Here is a 23,356-nt window from a genome sequence, read left to right as displayed (position 1 = left end):
GAACCAAAAACCTTCCATATGGTGGGGAAACCTACCCAAGCTAGGACTCCCACTAGAGGTGGGATTTCCACCTCCCATATGGGGGGGTGGCCGGCCCCCTAAGGGGGAGTCCACTTGGGACTCCTCCCCCACTAGGGTTGGCCGGCCATGGAGGTGGAGTCCCATGTGGACTCCACCTTCCTTGGTGGTTTCTTCCGGACTTTTCTAGAACCTTCTAGAACCTTCCATAGAACCTTCCGCGACATTTTAATTCACATAAAATGACATCCTATATATGAATCTTATTCTCCGGACCATTCCGGAACTCCTCGTGATGTCCGGGATCTCATCCGGGACTCCGAACAAATATTCGAACTCCATTCCATATTCAAGTTCTACCATTTCAACATCCAACTTTAAGTGTGTCACCCTACGGTTCGTGAACTATGTGGACATGGTTGAGTACTCACTCCGACCAATAACCAATAGCGGGATCTGGAGATCCATAATGGCTCCCACATATTCAACGATGACTTTAGTGATCGAATGAACCATTCACATACAATACCAATTCCCTTTGTCATGCGATATTTTACTTGTCTGAGGTTTGATCTTTGGTATCACTCTATACCTTGTTCAACCTCGTCTCCTGACAAGTACTCTTTACTCGTACCGTGGTATGTGGTCTCTTATGAACTTATTCATATGCTTGCAAGACATTTAGACGACATTCCACCGAGAGGGCCCAGAGTATATCTATCCGTCATCGGGATGGACAAATCCCACTGTTGATCCATATGCATCAACTCATACTTTCCGGATACTTAATCCCACCTTTATAGCCACCCATTTACGCAGTGGTGTTTGGTGTAATCAAAGTACCTTTTCGGTATAAGTGATTTACATGATCTCATGGTCATAAGGACTAGGTAACTATGTATCGAAAGCTTATAGCAAATAACTTAATGACGAGATCTTATGCTACGCTTAATTGGGTGTGTCCATTACATCATTCATATAATGATATAACCTTGTTATTAATAACATCCAATGTTCATGATTATGAAACTAATCATCCATTAATCAACAAGCTAGTTAAGAGGCATACTAGGGACTCTTTGTTGTTTACATAGCACACATGTATCAATGTTTCGGTTAATACAATTATAGCATGGTATATAAACATTCATCATAAACATAAAGATATATAATAACCACTTTTATTATTGCCTCTTGGGCATATCTCCAACAATCGGTCCAACTACCGACACAACTACTGATGAGTCGCATAATGCCATACGGAGAGGCCAAAACCATCAACACAGCCTATCACATGGCCCTATTCAAGGCAATCCTTGAGATAAGGTAGCACAAGTCAGTAGAGCTGCTATGTTCCGAGTTTTCTCATATCCCTCATGCCGAGGAAGATGAGGATCCCACTCTGAATCATCTGGTGTTAGCACACAGAAGCCCTGAAGCTGCAGCACATCACATGGATAGCTGTAAGTCTTTATTGACCACGATGTACCTTTTACACATGAAGATGAGGGGTGAGATTGACCACATGCTAGCTGAGTTCACGGACCCTGATAAAGTCCAAACTCGGATGCGTGATCTGAGGGCACAACCACAACACACTACACCTTTCTTTAGCTTAGACAGCTATGTAGATTTGAATGACCAGTTGTCCCAGAAAGATCCACTCACACCCAATTTTGTCCCACACTATCCGCATGTGTCAGCATCGTATGAATCTGGATATGGGGGAGATGATTCCAGAAACCTAAACTGCTCGGAGTCACCAATCGAGAATTCGACTGGTTGGCGTTTCGGGGAGCCACTTGGGGATGAAGGAGAACCCATCACTTGTGATACAGAGGATGAAGGAGGCGCGGTTAACCAGAACGCTAACCAAAGCTTTGGGCAGGAAGAGAAAGACACCAACTCCATTTCTTTAGATCTGGAGATGGGATTACCCAAAACATCCCAGTACGTTGTAGGTGAGAGTTCTGGAACTAAGAAAAAGAAGAAGAAGAAGAAGATGAGAGGTCAGGTGAGTAGAAATCCTCCATGGATGGCAGAAGAAGGTGAGCTGTATCCTACTGGGGATACATATGAGTCATTATCCAGCTACTTTGGCATGACAGATCTCTGTCTCGGCACTTCGTCCGATTCAGATTACATACCTACTGGAAGGACCTTCATTCCGGACGGTGTTCGGAAGACGAATCGCTGTACCGGATGGACCCCAGGGATGTACGCGGAGGCGAGTTATGATGACGAGGAGTAGAGCTCCAAGGAAGAATAAAGTAATCTAGGTGGTATTGTAATAGAACGTATTTTTAAATTCCATTGGCTTGGGCTTTAAGCCAAATAAGTGGTTTATATATACCACATGTAATATAAGTGTGTATGTTATGTAATATACAAAGTATATGCATAATAAATGTTTGTTTTGTATTTGCTTCTTGATTTCATTGTGTGACTAGTTCTGGGCAATGAGTTGAGCTCAGAAAACATTTGCATGGTGTAATTATGAGTAATCGCTCTTTGTTACAGGACTAGGGGGAACATGGCGTTAGTAGAAACCGAAGAGGCTCGCAGAGAGCGGGAGGCGAGAGAAAAAGAGGAGGCAGATGCAGCAGCTAGAGCAGAGAATGCACCACCACCACCACATCCAATGTTGCATCCAGATTTCCAACAGTACATGAGAGCCATGGAAGAAGATAGGAGGCGATACCAGGAAAGTCAAAGCAAGAACATGCAAGACTTCTTTACCCAAGTCATCAACGATAAGGGTAATGAAGGCAAGGGAGTAACCCTATCAGACTTCCAAAATGCAAGACCACTACCTTTTACATCAGCTCCAGAACCAATGGACGCTGAAGATTGGCTCATGGATACGGTACGTAAGCCGAGGACCGTTGGATGCAACGATGAGGAGAAGGTTCGATATACTACTTATCTGTTGTCAGGACCAGCAGCGTCATGGTGGGAGAATCTTGTAGCAGTACACCCTCCAGATAAGGTGTTCACCTGGGAGGAGTTCAAGAAGAAGTTCCGGGATGCCCATGTTCCGGAGAGCGTGGTGGAGCTGAAGAAGAGGGAGTTTGACGAACTACGTCAGAACACTGCACCCATTATGCAGTATGTTCGGGATTTCAACAGGTTGTCAAGGTATGCACCTGAGGATGTTGATACGGAAGAGAAGAGAAAGAAGCGATTCATGAAAGGCATGAATCCCTACATTAAGATGCAACTGAGGTTGGCACGGACTGCTGAATTCCAGGAACTGATTGACTCGGCAATCACTTTCGAGGATGATTACAGGCAAGTCCAGGAAGATAGGAGGAAGAGGGCTCGTATCGAGCCAAGGAAGTACCCAATTAGTAAACCAACACCTGATCGGAGTTTCAAACCCCGATTTCGACCTACTACTGGTAGTCAATACAACCGGGGAGGTCAGAATCAGAACCCAATCAATCAGATCATCTGCAACAACTGTGGCCTGAGGGGTCATATGCAAAAGGATTGTCAGAAACCCAGAATCATCTGCTATGGTTGTGGGAAGGATGGACACATCAAGCCGGATTGTCCAAATAAGGCGTCTTGGAGCGGACAGAGCTCAGGAGGACGAGGTGGAAACAACAACAACCGCAACAACAACAACAACAACAACAACAACAACAACAACAACAACAACAACAACAACAACAACAACAACAACAACAACAACAACAACAACAACAACAACAACCGCAACTACAACAACAACAATAACAAGAGGGGAAAGCCTTATGGAAAGCTGAATTGCACATCTTTGGAGCAAGCGGAAGAGTCGGATCAAACAGTCTTAGGTACACTAAGCATCCTTACTCATCCTGGCAAAGTCTTATTTGATACTGGAGCAACCACATCATTTCTTGCATTGGAGTTTGTGGAAAAATTCGGGCTTAGATGTTATAAGTTAGAAACCCCTATAACTGTTCTATCCGCGGGGGAACGATCTTAGTAACCCACGTGAAAGAAGCACAGGTCATAACCATATGTGACTGTGTGTATTTCGCGGACCTATTCATCATACCCATGAAGGACATATCCGTCATCCTAGGGATGGACTGGTTGACGGAGAATGGAGCGGTGATCAACTGTGGAGACAAAACAGTATCACTTCGCAACTCCATTGGAGGCCGAATAGTTTTCCAAGGAGACAAATACAGTGAGTTGGAGATAGGATTGGAACTCAATAGTCTGAAGGAGGTGAGGATTCAAGATATCCCTGTAGTGAATGAGTTTTCAGATGTATTTCCTAAGGAACTACCGGGCATGCCACCCGATAGAGAGATAGAATTCACTATCGACCTGATTCCAGGCACAGCACCAATAGCTCAACCACCATATAAGATGGGACCAAAGGAGTTAGTGGAACTGAAAGCTCACATAGATGAGTTAGAACCGAAGGGATTCATTCAAGAAAGTGTGTCACCATGGGGTACACCAGTCATCTTTGTGGACAAAAGAGATGGTGGAAAGAGAATGTGTGGAGATTACAGAAATCTTAATAATGTAACTATCAAGAACAAGTATCCTTTACCTAGAATAGAAGATCTTTTTGACCAAGTTCAAGGAGCTGGAGTCTTCTCGAAGATAGATTTAAGGTCAGGATACCATCAAATCAAGATCAAGAAGGAGGATGTGCCAAAAACAGCGTTTGTATCAAGGTATGGACACCATGAATACTTGGTTGTACCATTTGGACTAACAAATGCACCAGCAATTTTCATGAATTTGATGAACAAGATATTCATGAAGTACTTGGACAAGTTTGTGATAGTGTTCATAGATGATATTCTAATCTATTCCAAAGATAAAGAAGAACATGCCAAGCATTTGAAGATAGTTCTGCAGATTTTGAGAGAACATCAGCTATACGCAAAGTTCAGCAAATGCAAATTTTGGTTAGATAGTGTTGAATTCCTTGGACATGTCATAACCAAAGAAGGAATAGCGGTGAATCCAAGCAAGGTTCAGTCCGTATTGGAATGGAAGTCACCCAAAAATGCTAAGGAGATACGAGGATTCCTTGGTATGGCAGTCTATTATCGGAGATTCATAGAGGGATTTTCGAAGATTGCCGGACCAATGACCAAGTTACTCACGAAAAATACTCCATTTGAGTGGACTGATGAGTGTGAAGCCAGCTTCCAAACACTCAAAGATAAGTTAACCACAACACCGGTGTTAGCAGTTCCTGAACCTGGAAAGGATTACACGGTGTATTGTGATGCTTCCAAGAATGGACTTGGATGTGTTCTTATGCAAGATCGGAAGGTAATAGCTTATGGATCAAGACAGTTGAAACCACATGAACACAACTACCCAGTACATGATCTAGAATTAGCGGAAGTTGTGTATGCTTTAAAGAGTTGGAGACAATTTCTATATGGATCCAAGTGTGAGTTATACACCGATCATAAAAGTTTGAAATATTTCTTCACTCATAAGGAATTAAACATGAGACAGAAGAGATGGTTAGAGTTGATTAAGGATTATGACCTTACAATCAACTATACACCAGGCAAGGCTAATGTAGTGGCAGATGCCTTAAGCAGGAAGAGTACGGAGAATCAACCTACGGAATGGGAGATTCCAAAGGAACTTCGGAAAGAGCTAGAGGATGACCAGATTTTGTTTATTCAAGGTGATGTTAAGGGAAGTGTAGCAACCATGAGGATTATGGATGAGATGTATTCAGACTTGAAGTATGAGATTATCCGGAAACAAGCGGATGATTTGTTCATCCAAGAAGAAATCAAAAGGATTGGAGAGGGAAGACCGTCAGAATTCAATCTAGGGGAGTTTGATTCACTATACTTCCAGAAAATAATATGTGTACCAGATGATCCAGAAGTAAAGTCAATCATATTAAAGGAAGCACATGAAACCCCTTATTCAATACATCCGGGGAGTACTAAGATGTATATGGATTTGAAGGAGATGTTCTGGTGGAACAACATGAAAAGAGAGATAGCACAATATGTCTCTGAATGCCATACATGTCAGCGAGTAAAGGCAGAACATCAAAGTCCTGCTGGATTACTCAAACCACTAGAAATACCGGAGTGGAAATGGGATGAAATCGGAATGGATTTTGTTACTGGTCTACCAATGACTAGTAAGAGGAAGGATATGATATGGGTAATAGTGGATAGACTTACCAAGAGTGCTCATTTCATAGCAGTAAATACAAAGGATACTGTGGAGAAGCTTGTGGATATATATGTGAAGGAGATTGTTAGCAAGCATGGAGTACCCAAGAAAATAGTCTCAGATAGAGGTTCAATTTTCACATCAGCGTTTTGGAAACAACTCCAAGAAGCTTTGGGAACCAAGTTGGATTTCAGTAAAGCATATCATCCACAAACTGGAGGACAAACCGAAAGAACCAATCAGATACTAGAAGACATGCTTAGAGCTTGTGCTCTGAACTTTGGAGGCTCGTGGGAGGACCATTTACCTTTGGCGGAATTCTCATATAACAATAGTTATCAGAGTAGCATCCAGATGGCACCGTACGAAGCATTGTACGGAAGGAAGTGTCGATCACCAATTTGTTGGTTTGAAACCGGAGAGAACAAGGAGTTTACACCGGACTACATCAAGGAGAGACAAGGAGTCATCGAGGTGATCCGGGATAGACTCAAAATAGCTCAAAGTCGTCAAAAGAGTTATGCCGACCAAAGAAGAAGAGCTTGGGAACCGAAAGTAGGAGACATGGTATATTTAAAGGTTAGCCCAATGAAAGGACTTAAGAGGTTCGGAGTGAAAGGAAAGTTAAGTCCACGATATATAGGACCATTCAAGATACTCAGCTAGAACCGAGGAACAGCTTTTGAGTTGGAATTACCGGCGCAACTAAGTCAAGTTCACAATGTATTCCATGTATCACAACTCAGAAAGTGTTTGAAGGCACCAGATGATCTTATCACATATGAAGAAATAGAATTGCAATCGGATCTAACTTATGTGGAAAGACCTGAAAAGATCTTAGAAGTACAATGGAAGAAGTTAAGAAACAGAGCAATCAAATACTGCAAAGTTCAATGGCAACATCATCCTGAGCGAGAAGCAACTTGGGAGACAGAAGAAGAACTCAGGAAGTCTTACCCCGAGATGTTCAGGTACCAATCTTAACTTCGGGATGAAGTTTCTGTTAAGGGGGAGAGGCTGTAATAACCCAGAACATAGGAACAACGAAGGGTAGATTTAGAAATGGGATGTGCATTTCATCGCAAAACGGGGGAAATTTTCGTGCCTTATTGCAACTAAACCTAAGAGGGATCGAGGTTCTCTCTCATTTTGCACTTAGGGTTAGGTAATGTGAGGTAGACAAATTTCGACATGATCTCTTTTGTATCTTGTTGATTTGGGGAATGAATTCATTTGACAAATTATAACACATTAAACAATAAGCAATAAGCAATATAAATAATGAATTCATAATTCAAACATAACTTATGAATTCAAATGACTTTGAATTTCAAATTGAATATTAAATACAATATTTAATTCAGAATATAAACATTACATAAATCAAAAGCTCATAAACAAAAACTTGAGCTTTATTGATCATCAACACAGAATACATTGTCTTTACAATATTCTTGATACAAGAATTGATGAATTATAAACAGAAATGAAAAAGGAAAATTACAATATTGTCCTAAACTAAAACCTAGACTAAATGCCTTGAAGAATATCTTCTGGTCATATTCAACTTCAAAACCTGCAAAACAAAATCACAAGTGCTAGCCAGAATGTGAGTGTTAGAAATTCAGTTTGGACAGAGTGAATACATCACAGAAATTCAGTTTGGACAGTGAACACTGCCACTGCACACTTGTGCTTGTCCAAAACCTGGACAGCACAAGATAGGATCAGGCAGACCAAAACTGAGCACCACAGAGGGCTCAAGTTTCAGCATATGAGAGATTGAGCTGGGCAAGGCACAGCAAGGCCATGCAAGAGCTGAGTCACAAAACAAGCCAGGCCTGTGTGTCATGGCCAGAATAGAAGTAGGGATCATATAAAAGGAACACAAACCCTAGAACAATGACAGTCGACCAGATAAGAAATTCACTAGGTAAGGGTGAAGCTAGAGCAACACAGAGTTCATCCAGTTCTTGCTCAAGAACATTACCAACACACACAAACCCTCAGCCACCAGAAATCATGGTGACCTAGAAGATCAACCAGGGCTGGAGGTGAAGGGCTGTGCAATCAACCACAAGTCTGCAACAACAAAACATTTCGTTTTAGGAGCTGGAACAAGGTATACCAAGTTCCTGGAATAGATCCAATGGATCTAATCCATAAATCATGCATGACACAGTCATGGGGTTGAGCAGATGCTCAACAGGATGAATCATCACTTGGTTTTCACCAAAGATCACTGCTAGTCTAAAAAGCCACCAAAATAGAAACCATCCAGATACAGATCTTGTGCACAGAAGCAAGATCTTATGCACAGATAGCACCAGTAGATGTATTGCAATAATTAGCAGCTAGTAAAGACTATACAGAAAATCCTAGGCACATAACCATCAGTAAAACCCTAGATTTCATCAGGCAAGCATATTGGCATTCATATCTAGTATGATCCCCAAACATGCAAGCAAAGTTGAGTAGCCCACAATATCCAACCAAACAGGTGAGCAACCAATCAGTAGCAATGCTACTAAGGTCACATCACGCTTAGAACCATTTAAAGTAAAGCCAAATACAGAACATCATTATCCAGAGTTGGATTCAGATTCATTTACTTGTTAAATAATCATGAACAGCAAATTCATATACAAGCAAGTAATTTAAATCATCACTACATAAGCAGTTCATCATGAATTAATTATTCAAGCATGAATATAAAACATATCCATGCTATTTATTGACAGTAGCACACTGTGAGGCAACACAGCACAAGTCACTGCATCATAGCCACTGGATCAAGTCCAGTGAGCTAGGATAAGCAACAACACATGTATACAGTAAGCCTAGTGATGCTTGAGCATCAGCATCAACAAGGAAAATGATTCACTTAGCCAAAGGATTAATCAATCACCAATCACAGACATTTAATTGATCAAATGATCAATTGAACCAAATCAAGCCACACAGATAAGCTAGCCAACAAGAAATGGTTGATCCAATGGATCAATGGCTCACACAGGAAGCACAGAAGCACCTCACAGGCACCACTGGCACTCACAAGTGTCACTGATGCACAGCAGTACACCTAGACAAGCAAGTGTAGATTGCCAGTAAGCATAGCAAGCCCATAAGCATGAACAACATGGCATAGCAAGCTCATAAGCAAGCACAGTATAGCATAGCAAGATCAGAGCATGCTAGGAGCAGTAGGCAAGCAACAAATAGCATGTACAGCAAGCAAAGCAACACTGGCCAGTACCAGAGACTGGTAAAATGGCTATAGCTTGCAGAAAATGGAAGCACATGTAGCTTAGGCAGCAATTGCAAGGCTTTGTGTGATCACAGGATCACCAGAGAGCAGTAGAACAAGAGGAAGAAGAAGAAGAAGCACAGTAGCTTGGGAGGCGCACAGGCATGGAGAGGAGAAGGAGAAGGAGCGGATCACTTACATGCGCCTGGTGGCAGAGGCTATGGCATGGCGAGGCAGTGCTCGCGCGGCCATAGCAGCTGCAAGACCCAGGGTAGACGTCGGCGTTACACCGACGACCACGAACACCACCACAGCAGCACGGCACGGAGACGACGGCACTGGTACTGCAAGCAGCACCGCACCAGGTCGGTCTCAGGGGGTGCGCACGTCGACGGCGAGGACGAGAGTTCGCCGGCGACCACCAAATCGCCGAGGCGATTCTCAAGTGGATCCAGAGAGGAGGCGATTCGCCAGGAGAAGAGGTAATCGGAGAAACCACGCGGACAGATCGATAGATCGTCTCGCGGCGGTCCAAATTAGGTTGGTGGCGAAGGTAGGGAGGCCAGGAGATGGCCGGAGCACGGCGACGGCCATGGCGGCGACGCCATCGCCACGGGAGTCGCGAGAGATTAGGGTTAGGGCGAGCGAGTGAGAGAGACGCGTGAGTGAGCGAGGTGGGCCGCTTCGGCGCCACCGACCCACTATGGGGCACGCCTTAGTGGGCTGTCCCATGGGCTTAGGTTAATGGGCTAGCCCAATAGGGGCCAGTGGGTATTTTGGACTTTTCACAATTAAGAAAAAGGCTAGAATTTCACCAATTTTTAGTAAATAAAATATAACTCTAAAAATCCATTAAAAATTGGATTAGTGAATGAAAAATTATTCTTAACCAGAATAAAATTTGAAATAGAATTTAAGAAACAAATTCAAATTTATGAATTTGATGAATTTAAAATAATAACTTGGAATTCCAAACTATTATTTCCTTGTATTTAAAAATCAAGGAAAAATATCAAATAAGTTCAAATACTTATTTTCAAACATTTCAAAATGAAATTCTATTATTCCAAGTCATTTCTATTGAGAAAGGTATTTTTCAAAGAAAAATACTCTATTAACTATTTATTCCAAAAATATAGAGGCAACTCTATTATTTCAACTCATTTTTGGAATGAATAATGAATCACCAAGTAAAGTAGTTTTACTTTGAATTATTTTACTTTATGAGAATCAAAGTGGTTTACACATTAAAGCAATTGCAAGTTACTGCCAAAGGCATAAATCTTAACTCAACCCTAAATTGCAATAACTCATTGGGGTAAAGGGATTCAACATAAAATAATACATCCATGATTGCATTATTTGGATTTTATAACATTGTCCTTACCGGACAATGATGCTTCTTACAGAACCCGAGGTCCAGGTTCCATCAACTGCATTGAACTGCACTATCTCGCAGTCCACAGGCAAGTTCACCCTTGCTCATACCAACTTGAGTATTTTCTATTACTTCAATGCAAAGCTATATACTTATCATTCCTGCATCGCAAATGAAATGTTACTTTCCAACTATGAATATGACTATGTGGCTGGCAATGGAACCATGGTATGTGTTGATATGGTGGAGGTTCCATTGCATGGGTTATATTAACCTAGGATTAACCACCAATGCCGTCCAGTGATTCTAGCGCCGTACAAACCGCGTTAACCATGAGATCTATAATGGCTCTAGTGAAGCCAGTCGTATCTTTTCCCTTCTGCACGCCAACGGACTGGTAGAGCTGCGGGGTGTTGGAGGCACTGCCGTAGGTTGGGATAGCCTTTTAAATCCCCATCCATTAGTGATGATAGCTCTACGGTCTATGATGGATTGTCCGGAGTACACCGTGAGTAAAGCCGTATTATCGGAAGAAGTCTACTGGGGGTGTAGGGTCGGACAAAAGGGTGGGTTTGCAGTCGCGGAGAAGGCGGTGTGGGCTTGGATCTTTATACCTGGCCTCACACCAAAGGAAGTGTGAACAGGGGCAAGTCCCTGCGGATGGAAAAAAGGGTGGGATCTCTTGTGGGAAAAGTAATGCACCTCTGCAGAGTGTATCAAATTGTGGCTGTCACTCCTTGTTCCGGGAAGGGAACTGTGAACGCGACAGGAAAGGAACTCCATGAAGTTCTGGTCAACCTGTGAAGACTGACGGGCATAGTTTTCATAATAAAAGCAACCTTTTGAAGAAATGATTGCAAAACATGCATTGACCTGCGATTTCCTGATCAATGGTCATAGTTAGTGCATCAAACACCTTTTACTCTTTTAGAACTTGCTGAGTACCTCTGTACTCACTTTCTTTCGACACCCTTGCTAGACTGTGATCCGGAAGTGGAGGCCATCAACGATGGAGCACCAGAAGGAAGTTATGAGCTGGTCTACGAGGAACCCGATCTTACCGGCGGAGTGGAAGGAGTAGACTATGGGATAGTCTACGGACCCGATGACACGGAGGTGGAGGAGTAGTGATAAACCCTAGCATCATAGAGCCGAGCAACGTAGAACTTACCTAAATAAGTTGTTGAGCTCTCTTTTATATATGGTTATAAGTTGTAATCGTACTTAAGTAGTATCTTAGGGTGTTCTCATAGGACCTGTGAGAATACCAACTTGTTAAGACTATGTTTGTAATAATATGTGGAGTGTTATGACCTGCAATGTTTCTGTTGTACCACTCTGAGGGATATGGCAATTTGTGAAGAAGTCCCTTCACAAAGATCATATCAACGACTTGTATACTACAACATGCAGTGGTATGCTGGGTCACCGCAACTCTCCTTTCCGCCAACAATCACAGCAAGCACAGAACTAGCATCATGCCACATCTTGTCACGATCTATGTGCCAAAGACCTCTATGCCTGGTTGCAGTCCCAATCTTCTTGCTGCTCTCCCTTTCCTGAATTAAACACATATATCTATCAACTATTATACAGTAGTCCTGCTGATCAATCAGGGCACTTAGAGATAGCAGATTTACTGGAAAAGCAGGAACATGTAGAATTGATGACAAGTTTATGTTGGGTGTACATTGCACCGACCCCTCCCCTTTTATAGATTGTGTTGTGCCATCTGTTGTTTGGATAGTGCCTCTATGTGTGGGAGGATACTGAGTATAAGAGTCAAACTCACTAATATTTCCAGTAACATGTTTGGATGCTCCAGAATCAAGTATCCAATATGAATTAGCATTATGAGTGGCTATAGAAACTCTATCAATATTACCTTCATCTTTGTAGACATAGTGAGCAAAGTTCCCAAAGGTTGCTTCATTTTGTCCTTCTTCCTTTGATTGTCCCTGAGAGGTACTCGTAGTTGACTCTGAAGCTTCTTCCATATGTGCCTTGGGTGATATAGCGTGCTGTTGTCCTCCACCCCTGCCATACTGATGTCCATATGGATGTCCACCACTTCTGTCATAGTGCTGTCCACCACCTCTTCCATACTGATGTCCATATGGTTGTCCACTACCTCTGCCATCACCTCTTCCTCTGTAGCTTCCTCTGCCATGTGTGTATCCTCCTCTCCCCCTACTGGGTGTAGCAAAGGAGGTACACTGATGCTTCAACTGTCCCTTATGCCCACAAGTATAGCAGTCTCTCATCTCTTGTCTCTCGGTAGTGTAGAAGGTTGGATGAGGGACATAATTGCTTCTCTTTGTCATATTCAGACGCACTTCCTCTCTGGACATAGCTGCAATGGCTTCTTTGAGAGAAGGGGTAGTGGTTTGATGCAGTAAAGCAGCCCTTCTCTCCTCAAAATCTTGATTAAGACCCTTCAAGAACTTCATGACTCGCCGACGTTCAATCCATCTTGCAGCAACACTCACACATTCCCCAGGGGCAAGTTCCAGAGGATCAACATGATCTAAATCTCCCCAAAGATGTTGCAACTTAGCCACATATGCCATCACAGTTTTGTTTCCTTGTTGCAAGTCATGCACTTTATCCTCAATCTCAGCAATCAACATAATGTTCCCCTTTCCAGAATAAAGATTTGATAGGGTGCCCCATACCTCTGAAGCTTTTGTGAGTGCCTCTACAGAAGCAGCAATGTTAGGAACCAAAGAGTTAAGCAACCATGCCACAATCAGAGAATTTATGGCATTCCACTGTTTCCATTCCGGACTGGTCTTGTCTGCTGGTTCTGCAGCTTCACCACTCACACGTTCATCTAGCCCTTTCGAGTTCAAAATCAACAGCGCCCTCCTTGACCACCGGAGATAGTTGGCCACTCCTTCCAACTTGATTTCGTTCGCTGGAAGCTCAAGTTTCTGACCGATGTTGGTATGGGGAACGATTGCTCCCCCTCCAGCAGATCCTCCTCCGTCTCCTTTGGTAGTGATAAGTTCTGCCAGCTTCTCCAGAGCCTTGGCCAAATCCCTGTTGTCCCCATGCTTGACACCAAACTAACCTCTCAGAACCACCAAAGGACTTAACCGCAGGATGCCTCTTCGTCTCCTTACTTGTCACTGTCTTCCCCTCCTTGCCGCCGCAGCAGCCTGCTCCCTTCCTCTTCCTCGCAGCCACCGCAGCAGCCTACTCCCTTCCTCTTCCTCGTCCTCCTAGCTGCCACAGCAGACTAGGCTTCCAGATCGGCGGTCCTTCCCGTCGTTGCCCTCACTGCCTGTCGTTGCCTAATCGACGGTACCCCGGAGGAGGGATCCTCACGAGGGGGAGAAGAAGTAGGGGCCATAGGGCGGAGTGCACACGGGACGGTGGTACGCGAGTTACCCAGCTTCGGAACACCTGCACGATGACAGGGCCTACTGCTGCTTGTCTGGAATTATCTGGGCGCTTTCGCGTTGTTACAATGAGTTGTGGTTGTCAACGTGCCTCTAAGGCTCCCAGGATCCGGCTTATAAAGGCGCACGGATCTAGGGTTTACATGGAGAGTCCTAGCCGGATTACAGGTCGCCTAACTACGGTACAAGGTCTTGCCGTGTACGTCAAGGATCTGCCTTCCTCCCTACGTCGTACTGGATCCGGGTTCCACATGGGCCTCCATGGATCCGGGTTACTCCTGGGCCTCCATGGATCCGGGTTCCACATGGGCCTCCATGGATCCGAGTTGCACATGGACCTTCACGGATCCGACTTCCTCCGATGGTCGGTTGGGATCCGGCTTCCCTATCCTGGGCTGGACTTCATTCTTTAGGATCAACAGCAACTGGGCTGCCCGGTGGGCCATAAGCCATCACCACCATCTGTGGGCCACCCGGGCTTGCCGGAATCGGACCATGTCGATGGTATACCTATGAAGTATATCCACAACAGTAGCCCCCGGAGTTCTCCAAGATTCACCGTTCTTCCATCCAGCTCAGCTTGCGCATGTATCTTCATCCTTTGGTTGGAATGAATAATAGAGAATATTGAAGGACTCCAAACTTCATATCTCCAACCAAGTATTGGTCGGAAACTTCATGATCCAATGGTCAGATTCTTCGGAGACACCATCCAACGTAATTTTCGGTATGGATCCGACTAGCCAAATGTAGGTTCGGATCTGACTAGCCAAAATATAGGTGTGGATCCGACTACCCAAAATATAGGTGCGGATCCGACAACCAAAAAATTAGGTGCGGATCCGGCTACCAAAAATTGAGGTACGGATCCGACTACCAAAAATTAGGTGCGGATCCGGCTACCAAAAACTGAGGTGCGGATCCGACTACCAAAAATTAGGTGCGGATCCGGCTACCAAAAAACTGAGGTACGGATCCGACTACCAAAAATTAGGTGCGGATCCGGCTACCAAAAATTAGGTGCGGATCCGGCTACCAAAAACTGAGGTGCGGATCCGACTACCAAAAATTAGGTGCGGATCCGGCTACCAAAAAACTGAGGTACGGATCCGACTACCAAAAATTAGGTGCGGATCCGGCTACCAAAAACTGAGGTGCGGATCCGACTACCAAAAATTAGGTGCGGATCCGGCTACCAAAAAATAGTTGCGGATCCGGCTACCAAATATATAGGTGCGGATCCGGCTACCAAAAATTAGGTGCGGATCCGGCTATCAAAAATTAGGTGCGGATCCGACTAGTTAGCCAGATTTTCGCCATCTTTGAAATTTTTCTTGACATAATCATATGTATGTAGCCCCCGAGCGTTGAGTCGGCATGCTCCAAGGAGACTCGATGCTCAGAAACTTAGCCCCCAAGCGTCAAGGTGGAAACTTTTCGGTTAGTTGCTCCAAAGAGAACTTCATCGATGTAGCCCCCGAGCGCCAAGGTGAATTTACTTGAAAATCCGGCTTGGAGCTCTTAGAGTAGCTTTATCTTTATATGTGACCAAGGAATAGTGTAAATCCCAAGCATCTAGGCGGAAATTTCCAGCACTAATACTCGAAAGGAAACACACTTTTCACTTAAGATCAAAATCGCAGCCCCCGAGGGTTGGTTCCGGCTAAGCATAGCGGAATCAAGACTCAAGTTGCTTTTCCAGCTGTGCATGCTACGGATCCGCCTAACCTTATCTCATATGGATCCGGCTAGCTTCCCCTGGGCTTCTTGCGATTGCTAGGTCTGCTTGAAAACACCTTAGCTCGAGGACCGTTGAAGGTCCAAGCATCATGTACCTGATATATAAACACAAAAAGACATATTTGTATTAAATTGTTTCTTTGATCACGTTCAACGAACAAATGTAAGGCGGAACAAAAACGGCCTTTGAACAAATGTTTTGAAGCTGAAACTATGCAGCAGTTGAACAACATAAAACTGTCAAGGCGAAAAAAACTCGACTATCTTGAACAGTTAATGTAATTTATATGTTTTAAGCAAGTGCTGGTTTATCCGTTCTTCTGGTTTATATGCTTGACTTTTCGCGAGACGGCAAACTTTAAACACAGAACATCTGCTGAGGCGATAGCGCTTAATAGCGAAACAATCAAGAACCTCAGAAACAGAGGCCGGTTTTAAGTACCGAAATGTCACTACTAAGGAATCCACATATAAACAACAGAAAACGTGTAGGCCAGAAAACTCAAGCTAACGCCCGAAAGCAGAATTTTTGCAGCGTACTGGAGCCTTAAGCGGCAAAAACAGTACAAAGTTTTTCACGAGCGCGAGGCAAATCGTGGGAAAGATATGACCAACAGTGAAAGCGGTAAAAGACTCAGGATATGAGTGAACCAATCTTAATCTCATGATCATAAAATTTTAAAATATTAAATATAAATAGGGACTTAGCTGTTTGGAGCGGAGTCAACGTCGGTCGTGGCGGTTTTTTTTTTCGGCGTTCCGTCGAGCCGGTGCGAGATTGATTGTCGCAGTGGTCCTGTCGGTGCGGATCCACCTACCAAAATTTAGGTGTGGATCCGACCTCCAAAAATTTAGGTGCGGATCCACCTACCAAAATTTTGGTATGGATCCGGCTACAAAAATATAGGTGCGGATCCGACTACCAAAAAATAGGTATGGATCCGGCTACCAAAATATAGGTGCGGATCCGACTACCAAAAACGTAGGCGCGGATCCGGCAACCAAAAATATAGGTGCGGATCCGACTACCAAAAACGTAGGCGCGGATCCGGCAACCAAAAATATAGGTGCGGATCCGACTACCAAAAACGTAGGCGCGGATCCGGCAACCAAAAATATAGGTGCGGATCCGACTACCAAAAACGTAGGCACGGATCCAGCTACCAAAACCAGAATTTGAAATTTCCAGGTCTAAGGTGGATTCTTCCGTGGAAAGCTCCAGCGACTCGGATCGGATCTTTGCAGCTGCGTCCTGCTCGGCGGCGGTCGTAGCTACATTACTTACCAGTGCGTTTCCGTCGGAATCGACAGTCTCGCCGATGAAGATGTGGATGCCGCCTATTGGGACGATGGAGAGCTTGACGGGAGCAGTCTTAGCCGGAATCCAGCACTCGTCCGGAGGGACGATCGGAAAGTTTCTGGCGTAAAGAACACGCCCCACCGCGATCGTGTCGTCGTAGCTTCCCATAGCGGAACCCTCCCGGTTCCGGCCTCCAGACGCCGCTGGCCCCACGGTGGGCGCCAACTGTCGTTGCCTAATCGACGGTACCCCGGAGGAGGGATCCTCACGAGGGGGAGAAGAAGTAGGGGCCATAGGGCGGAGTGCACACGGGACGGTGGTACGCGAGTTACCCAGCTTCGGAACACCTGCACGATGACAGGGCCTACTGCTGCTTGTCTGGAATTATCTGGGCGCTTTCGCGTTGTTACAATGAGTTGTGGTTGTCAACGTGCCTCTAAGGCTCCCAGGATCCGGCTTATAAAGGCGCACGGATCTAGGGTTTACATGGAGAGTCCTAGCCGGATTACAGGTCGCCTAACTACGGTACAAGGTCTTGCCGTGTACGTCAAGGATCTGCCTTCCTCCCTACGTCGTACTGGATCCGGGTTCCACATGGGCCACCATGGATCCGGGTTACTCCTGGGGCTCCATGGATCCGGGTTCCACATGGGCCTCCATGGATCCGAGTTGCACATGGACCTTCACGGATCCGACTTCCTTCGATGGTCGGTTGGGATCCGGCTTCCCTATCCTGGGCTGGACTTCATCCTTTAGGATCAACAGCAACTGGGCTGCCCGGTGGGCCATAAGCCATCACCACCATCTGTGGGCCACCCGGGCTTGCCGGAATCGGACCATGTCGATGGTATACCTATGAAGTATATCCACAACACTGCCCCTTGCTTTGATACCATGTAGACAGAGGTGAGGGCCTAACCTGAGGTGGAAGGAGGCTGCAGGGAGGAACTCTCTCTACTTAGGGTTACAGAGATAGAAGCACCTTATATAGGTCAGGACTGGGCTGGACCAAATGGCCCACAACAGAGAACAAGAAGACAGCCCAACAGCGTATTATGAGTGTATGACGCATATCTGATTGTTTTCATACTTTGGAGTATTATGGTCGTTGCAGTAAAACTTTCACCGCAATATACATAAAGAAGTATTAGATATTTAAATTTGTAACATGAAAAATGTATTATTCTATGTTTACAAATCTGAATGGGTGTACAAAGTTGGTCAACTGAAGAATATAGGGACACAGGGTAGTGCAGGGAATCGATTGAGTAGTATATTAGGTGCGTTCATGGTGGTGAAGCACAGGATATATTATTCTTCTGAAAGAGCAGCTCGCCGGCTAGGGATGACTTCTGCATAGAGATGGCAAGTGCAAGGAGGTCTTGATCTGAGGCCATTTACTGCTAGGACAAACGCTATTGACTATTTAGTCATCCCAAAAAAGCTCTCCTTACACATCCGGTTGGTACTCCCAATAGGTTAAGCCCTAACCTCCAGAAAAATCAGCTTCTAATGGCGGATCCAGTGACTGTGCTAGGAATAGGCATCAAAGCCGTAGGGTGGGTCATATCGCCCATCATCTCTGAGCTTTTCAAGAAATGCTCCAACTATCTCAATTTTGACACGTCCGAGAAGCTGCGGCAACTTGGGCCAAAAGTTGTACTGCTTGAGCGGGTGATGGAAGTATTTGAGAAGATCCCCGAAAGAATTCGTATGGTGCAGCTGTTTGAGGATCTTAAGTCTGCTTTCTATGAAGCCGAAGATATCCTGGATGATTTTGAGTATCACTGTCTCGAGAAGAAGGTCAGAGATGACAAGTTCAAGTCAGACGGCAGCGTCTCTGTACCTATGGGAGGTTGGGTGAAGAAACTCCTGCCTAAAGGCTCCCCCCGAAGAAATAAGGTGCCTCCCTTGCCTCCATGTGTTTCGATTTCTCCCAGACTCTCAAACATTGGTGTCGTACATATATGTAGTCCATAGGACTAACATGTCAATATATCATGTTTCATCAGATGCTTACACTACTGATTTTCGCCTTTAGGGCTTGTTTGATTCATAGGATAGGAAAAATGGAGGAATAGGAAAAATAGAGGATTGCTATGACCTACCCCTTGGATCCTATGGGAAAAAAACCTATGGAATTGGTACAGCTATTTGTTTGATGGCAACATAGAAAAGCCATAGGAAATTTCTATAGAGATTGAGTGCATAGAATAGTTGTTAGAAATCTATCCTCTTGTTAGAAATCCTGTAGGATTGTAGTATATGAAAGTAATCCATAGGAATTTTGGAGGGTTCAATATGTATTGCTTGTTTGTAATTAAATCAATCGTTATTGTGAGACATATAACTAAGTTTGACCTCTATAAGATCATACATCTGCAGTAAAAAAAACATGATATTCACCTAATTAGTTCATATATAATGAGCAAATACATCATCAAATTTTTTTTTTTTGACATCGCCAATACATCATCAATATGTGCAGGGGCATAGACGCATAGTGAACAGAGCTATATACCACTACTTAACATTTTGTAGACAAAGTTTGCCAAGGTAGTGTTAGATACCTTTGATTTCCTGGTTATTGTTTGGTTAGAGCCTAGCCTTTTTTTTTATTCTTGGAGATAGTCCCTATAAAGATCCCATTGATCGTTGATATCTACACCTTCTATTTTGTTCTACAGGAGACTACTATTCCAAAAAAGGATTTGAAAGTTAGCCTAGAGAAGATAGAAGACATTATAAACAATGCTTACAAATTTGTAGAACATCTGAACATGTTGACCCTAGGTGATTGTAATGGAAGCCAAGCTGCTCCTGCCAATTCAGGATGTGCAGTCACTACTGCGGCACCTCCACCAATAGTATTTGGCCGTGATAAAGATTGTGACAGGATCATAGCAATGCTTCACGAGAAGGAAGGTGAGGGTGAACCAAACTCCAATAATGGTCTATGTTATTCTGTAGTTGGCATTCACGGCATTGGTGGGTCTGGGAAATCAACCCTTGCACAGTTAGTTTGCGCCCGTGAGAAAAAGGATAGCCGAGAGAAAATGTACAGCCATTTCAATCTTGTTATGTGGGTTCATGTTTCTCAGAGTTTTAGCGTTGGTGCCATTTTCAAAGAAATATTTGAGGCGGCTACAGGTAATTCGTGCCCTCAACTCAATAATCTTAACACTCTACATGGTAAGCTGGAGGAGAAACTGCAAGGAAAACGGTTTCTCTTGGTACTAGATGATGTCTGGTGTAATATTAGGGATGAGAGGAAGCAGGAGGACCTGCGGCAGTTACTTTCTCCGCTGAAGGCTGGAGAGGCAGGAAGCAAGATCCTGGTGACTAGTCGAACTGAAGATGCATTATTAGTCATGGGTGCTACAAAACCAAGTTGTGTTGCCATATCTGACCTGGATGACAATGTCTTCGTTCATATGTTAATGCATTATGCTCTAGAAGGCACAATTGTGGATGATCATGTTCGAGGAAGACTTGCAGCGATTGGTGCTGACATTGCGAAAAAGCTGAGGTTGTCACCTCTAGCGGCGAGAATAGTGGGAGGACGGCTAGGTAGGAGACCTACTGCTGAGTTTTGGACAACAGTTAAAAACGGGAAGCTTGTGGATGGTACCATGGGAACTCTGTGGTGGAGCTACCAGCATCTTGATGAGCAGGCTAGGCGATGTTTTGCTTATTGTAGCATTTTTCCCAGAAGACATCATTTGATACGCGATGAGTTAGTTAACTTGTGGGTGGCAGAAGGATTTATAAGAAGTACTAATGAAGGGGAGGAAATGGAAGATGTTTGCCGTGGATACTTTGATGAACTAGTGTCAACCTCATTCCTGCAACCAGGAGGCAAAGACTTCTACAATGACAAGGACTACTATTTAGTTCATGATCTGCTGCATGATTTAGCAGAAATTGTTGCTGGAAGTGATTGCTTTCGAATTGAAAATGTCTCGATCCAGAGAGAACTCTGGAGGGGAAAAGGCCAGAAAAGAGATGGCGGGATAGGAGATGTTCCTCAAGATGTTCGCCATCTTTTTGTTCAGAATTATGACGGAGAGTTGATTACTGAGAAGATTTGTAAATTGGAAAATTTACGCACTCTCATCATTTATACTGTTCGAGCTGGTACAACAGTTGAGAAAAAGGTAACTGAAAGCATATTCAAAAGGCTGCGGAAATTGCGGGTACTAGCTATAGCTTTGAATCGGGAAGATGATGCATTAATCAAGGAACCTGATATGTTATCAGTCCCAGAATCTATTAATCAGTTAAAGCATCTACGCTATCTTGCTTTACGGACAAACATGTCATGCAGGGTAACTTTACCAGACACTCTAACCAAGCTTTACCATATGCAGTTGCTAGATTTTGGCCAGTGCAAAAAAATGGTATTTCCCTCTGCTGAACTTATCAATTTGCGGCATGTATTCTGCTCGATAGTTCTGGACTTTCCTTACATAGGCAGGCTGATCTCACTCCAAACCATACCAAACTTCACTGTGTGGAATATACAAGGATATACGATAAAACAGCTGAGGGACCTAAACAAGCTTGGCGGCAGCTTGGAGATCCGGCATCTTGAAAATGTTAAGAGCAAGATTGAAGCTCTCGAAGCCAATCTAGCTGCAAAAGAACGACTCACACATCTCTCACTTGGTTGGGGTGTTGGTGCAAGGCGCCGTAATCTAAAAGCTGAAGCAGAGGTATTCGAGGGCCTTTGTCCTCCCATGTGGCTTGAATCACTGTACATCTATAACTACCGTGGTTTGACGTACCCAAACTGGATGGTGGGTAAGCAGAATGGCGGCCCGAAGGACCTGCATCGGCTTCAGCTCCATGGCTGGAGTCAACTGGGACCTGGTCCTGTATTTGAGGCTTTCACTCAACTTTGTTCGCTCACAGTTTGGAACTGCAGCTGGAACGCTTTACCCGGCAATATGGACCACCTCACTTCGCTCAAGGCTCTGATGATCTGCGAATGTTTGAATATTTGCTCGCTTCCAATTCTGCCCCAGTCTCTTGAGGAGTTTACGCTCAAGTGGTGCAGTGATGAGTTTATGAGGACTTGTGAAACAGCTGGACATCCAAATTGGCAAAAGATTGAGGATATTCCCAAGCAAAAAATTATATTTCCAGAAGGTAACACCGTATTTCCATTTGATGCCGTCTTTCCCATTCTGGACTTGTACACCGTTGCATGGGTAATTTCAATCTGTTACTAACACCATATTTGTTAATCCATTTGTTATTAGGCCACGAACTATCTGATGACGATACGCAATAAAACATGCATCACGGTATACAAACATTGGAAGACGCTGAAAGCATTGTCCAGCAAGGTGTCATTTATTTTTGCCTTTTTCCAAGGGTCTGTTTGTTTGGACTGCAGCTTCTGTAGCTGTTGAGCTGTGGAAAATCAGCTGTGAGAAGCAGCTGTTGGAAGCAGAAATTTAATGTTTGGCGGTAGAGCTTTTTAACGTTGTTGTTGCTGGTATGAAGGATGAAATGTCTAAAATGACCCCGAAGGCTGAAGAAGTTGTATAAATAGTGATTTGATACGAATTAGCAAATTCTGACTGTTTTCAACATAATTGTCATGAATATGGGTTAGTTACCTCTGTTTTAATTTTGACGTGTTCATATTAAATATAAATCATCACATATATTCAAAAATAATACAAGTGTTATGATATTTATATTACAAGAGTTGTCCATATGAACAAGTTTCGCACATCTACACATATATTACAAGACTTCCGCACATAAACTCAAAAGAGCTAAAAGTGTAAACAATATTACAAAGCTTATCTATATTTCTAACAGTTATTTTACATAATTAACATGTTTAATAACCAAATTACCTCAATTAACCATTTTGCTAAATAATTTTAAATATGTTTTATCAAAATATTTTTGGATTGATTAGTATTTATTTTAGCTTTTGGCATTTGCTTTAAAAATGATTTAAGTTTTCTATACACGATGTTTATAATTGATATTTAGTACTTGGTACTGACAGAAATTGTTGAATTTTAACCACCAATATAAATATACTACATACATCCAGCCATGCCTACACCAACAGA

The 23,356-nt window shown here is 43.7% G+C and overlaps 1 protein-coding gene across 1 annotated transcript; it reads left to right on the top strand.

Annotated features, from left to right (window-relative positions):
- Positions 1 to 18,770: 18,770 nt before the first annotated feature.
- LOC127347390 (putative disease resistance protein RGA4) lies at positions 18,771 to 22,724 on the top strand. The gene is made up of 4 exons (XM_051373580.1): positions 18,771 to 19,160; positions 19,946 to 20,904; positions 20,959 to 22,471; positions 22,638 to 22,724. Exons 1-4 carry the CDS (start codon positions 18,771 to 18,773, stop codon positions 22,722 to 22,724), a joined length of 2,949 nt encoding a protein of 982 aa, XP_051229540.1.
- Positions 22,725 to 23,356: the final 632 nt, after the last annotated feature.

This window comes from Lolium perenne, chromosome 4 (genome assembly GCF_019359855.2).
Source record: "Lolium perenne isolate Kyuss_39 chromosome 4, Kyuss_2.0, whole genome shotgun sequence".
NCBI lineage: Eukaryota > Viridiplantae > Streptophyta > Magnoliopsida > Poales > Poaceae > Lolium > Lolium perenne.
Note: the sequence above shows the minus strand (reverse complement) of the source record. Positions and strands in the feature narration are given on the sequence as shown.

Bases quoted from the DNA above. Each gene is read 5' to 3' on its own strand.
- LOC127347390 (XM_051373580.1), top strand. From the start codon at position 18,771: ATGGCGGATCCAGTGACTGTGCTAGGAATAGGCATCAAAGCCGTAGGG. The intron at 20,905-20,958 runs GTGGAGCTACCA...TGCTTATTGTAG, and splicing joins GGTACCATGGGAACTCTGTG to CATTTTTCCCAGAAGACATC. The intron at 22,472-22,637 runs GTAATTTCAATC...CCTTTTTCCAAG, and splicing joins ACTTGTACACCGTTGCATGG to GGTCTGTTTGTTTGGACTGC.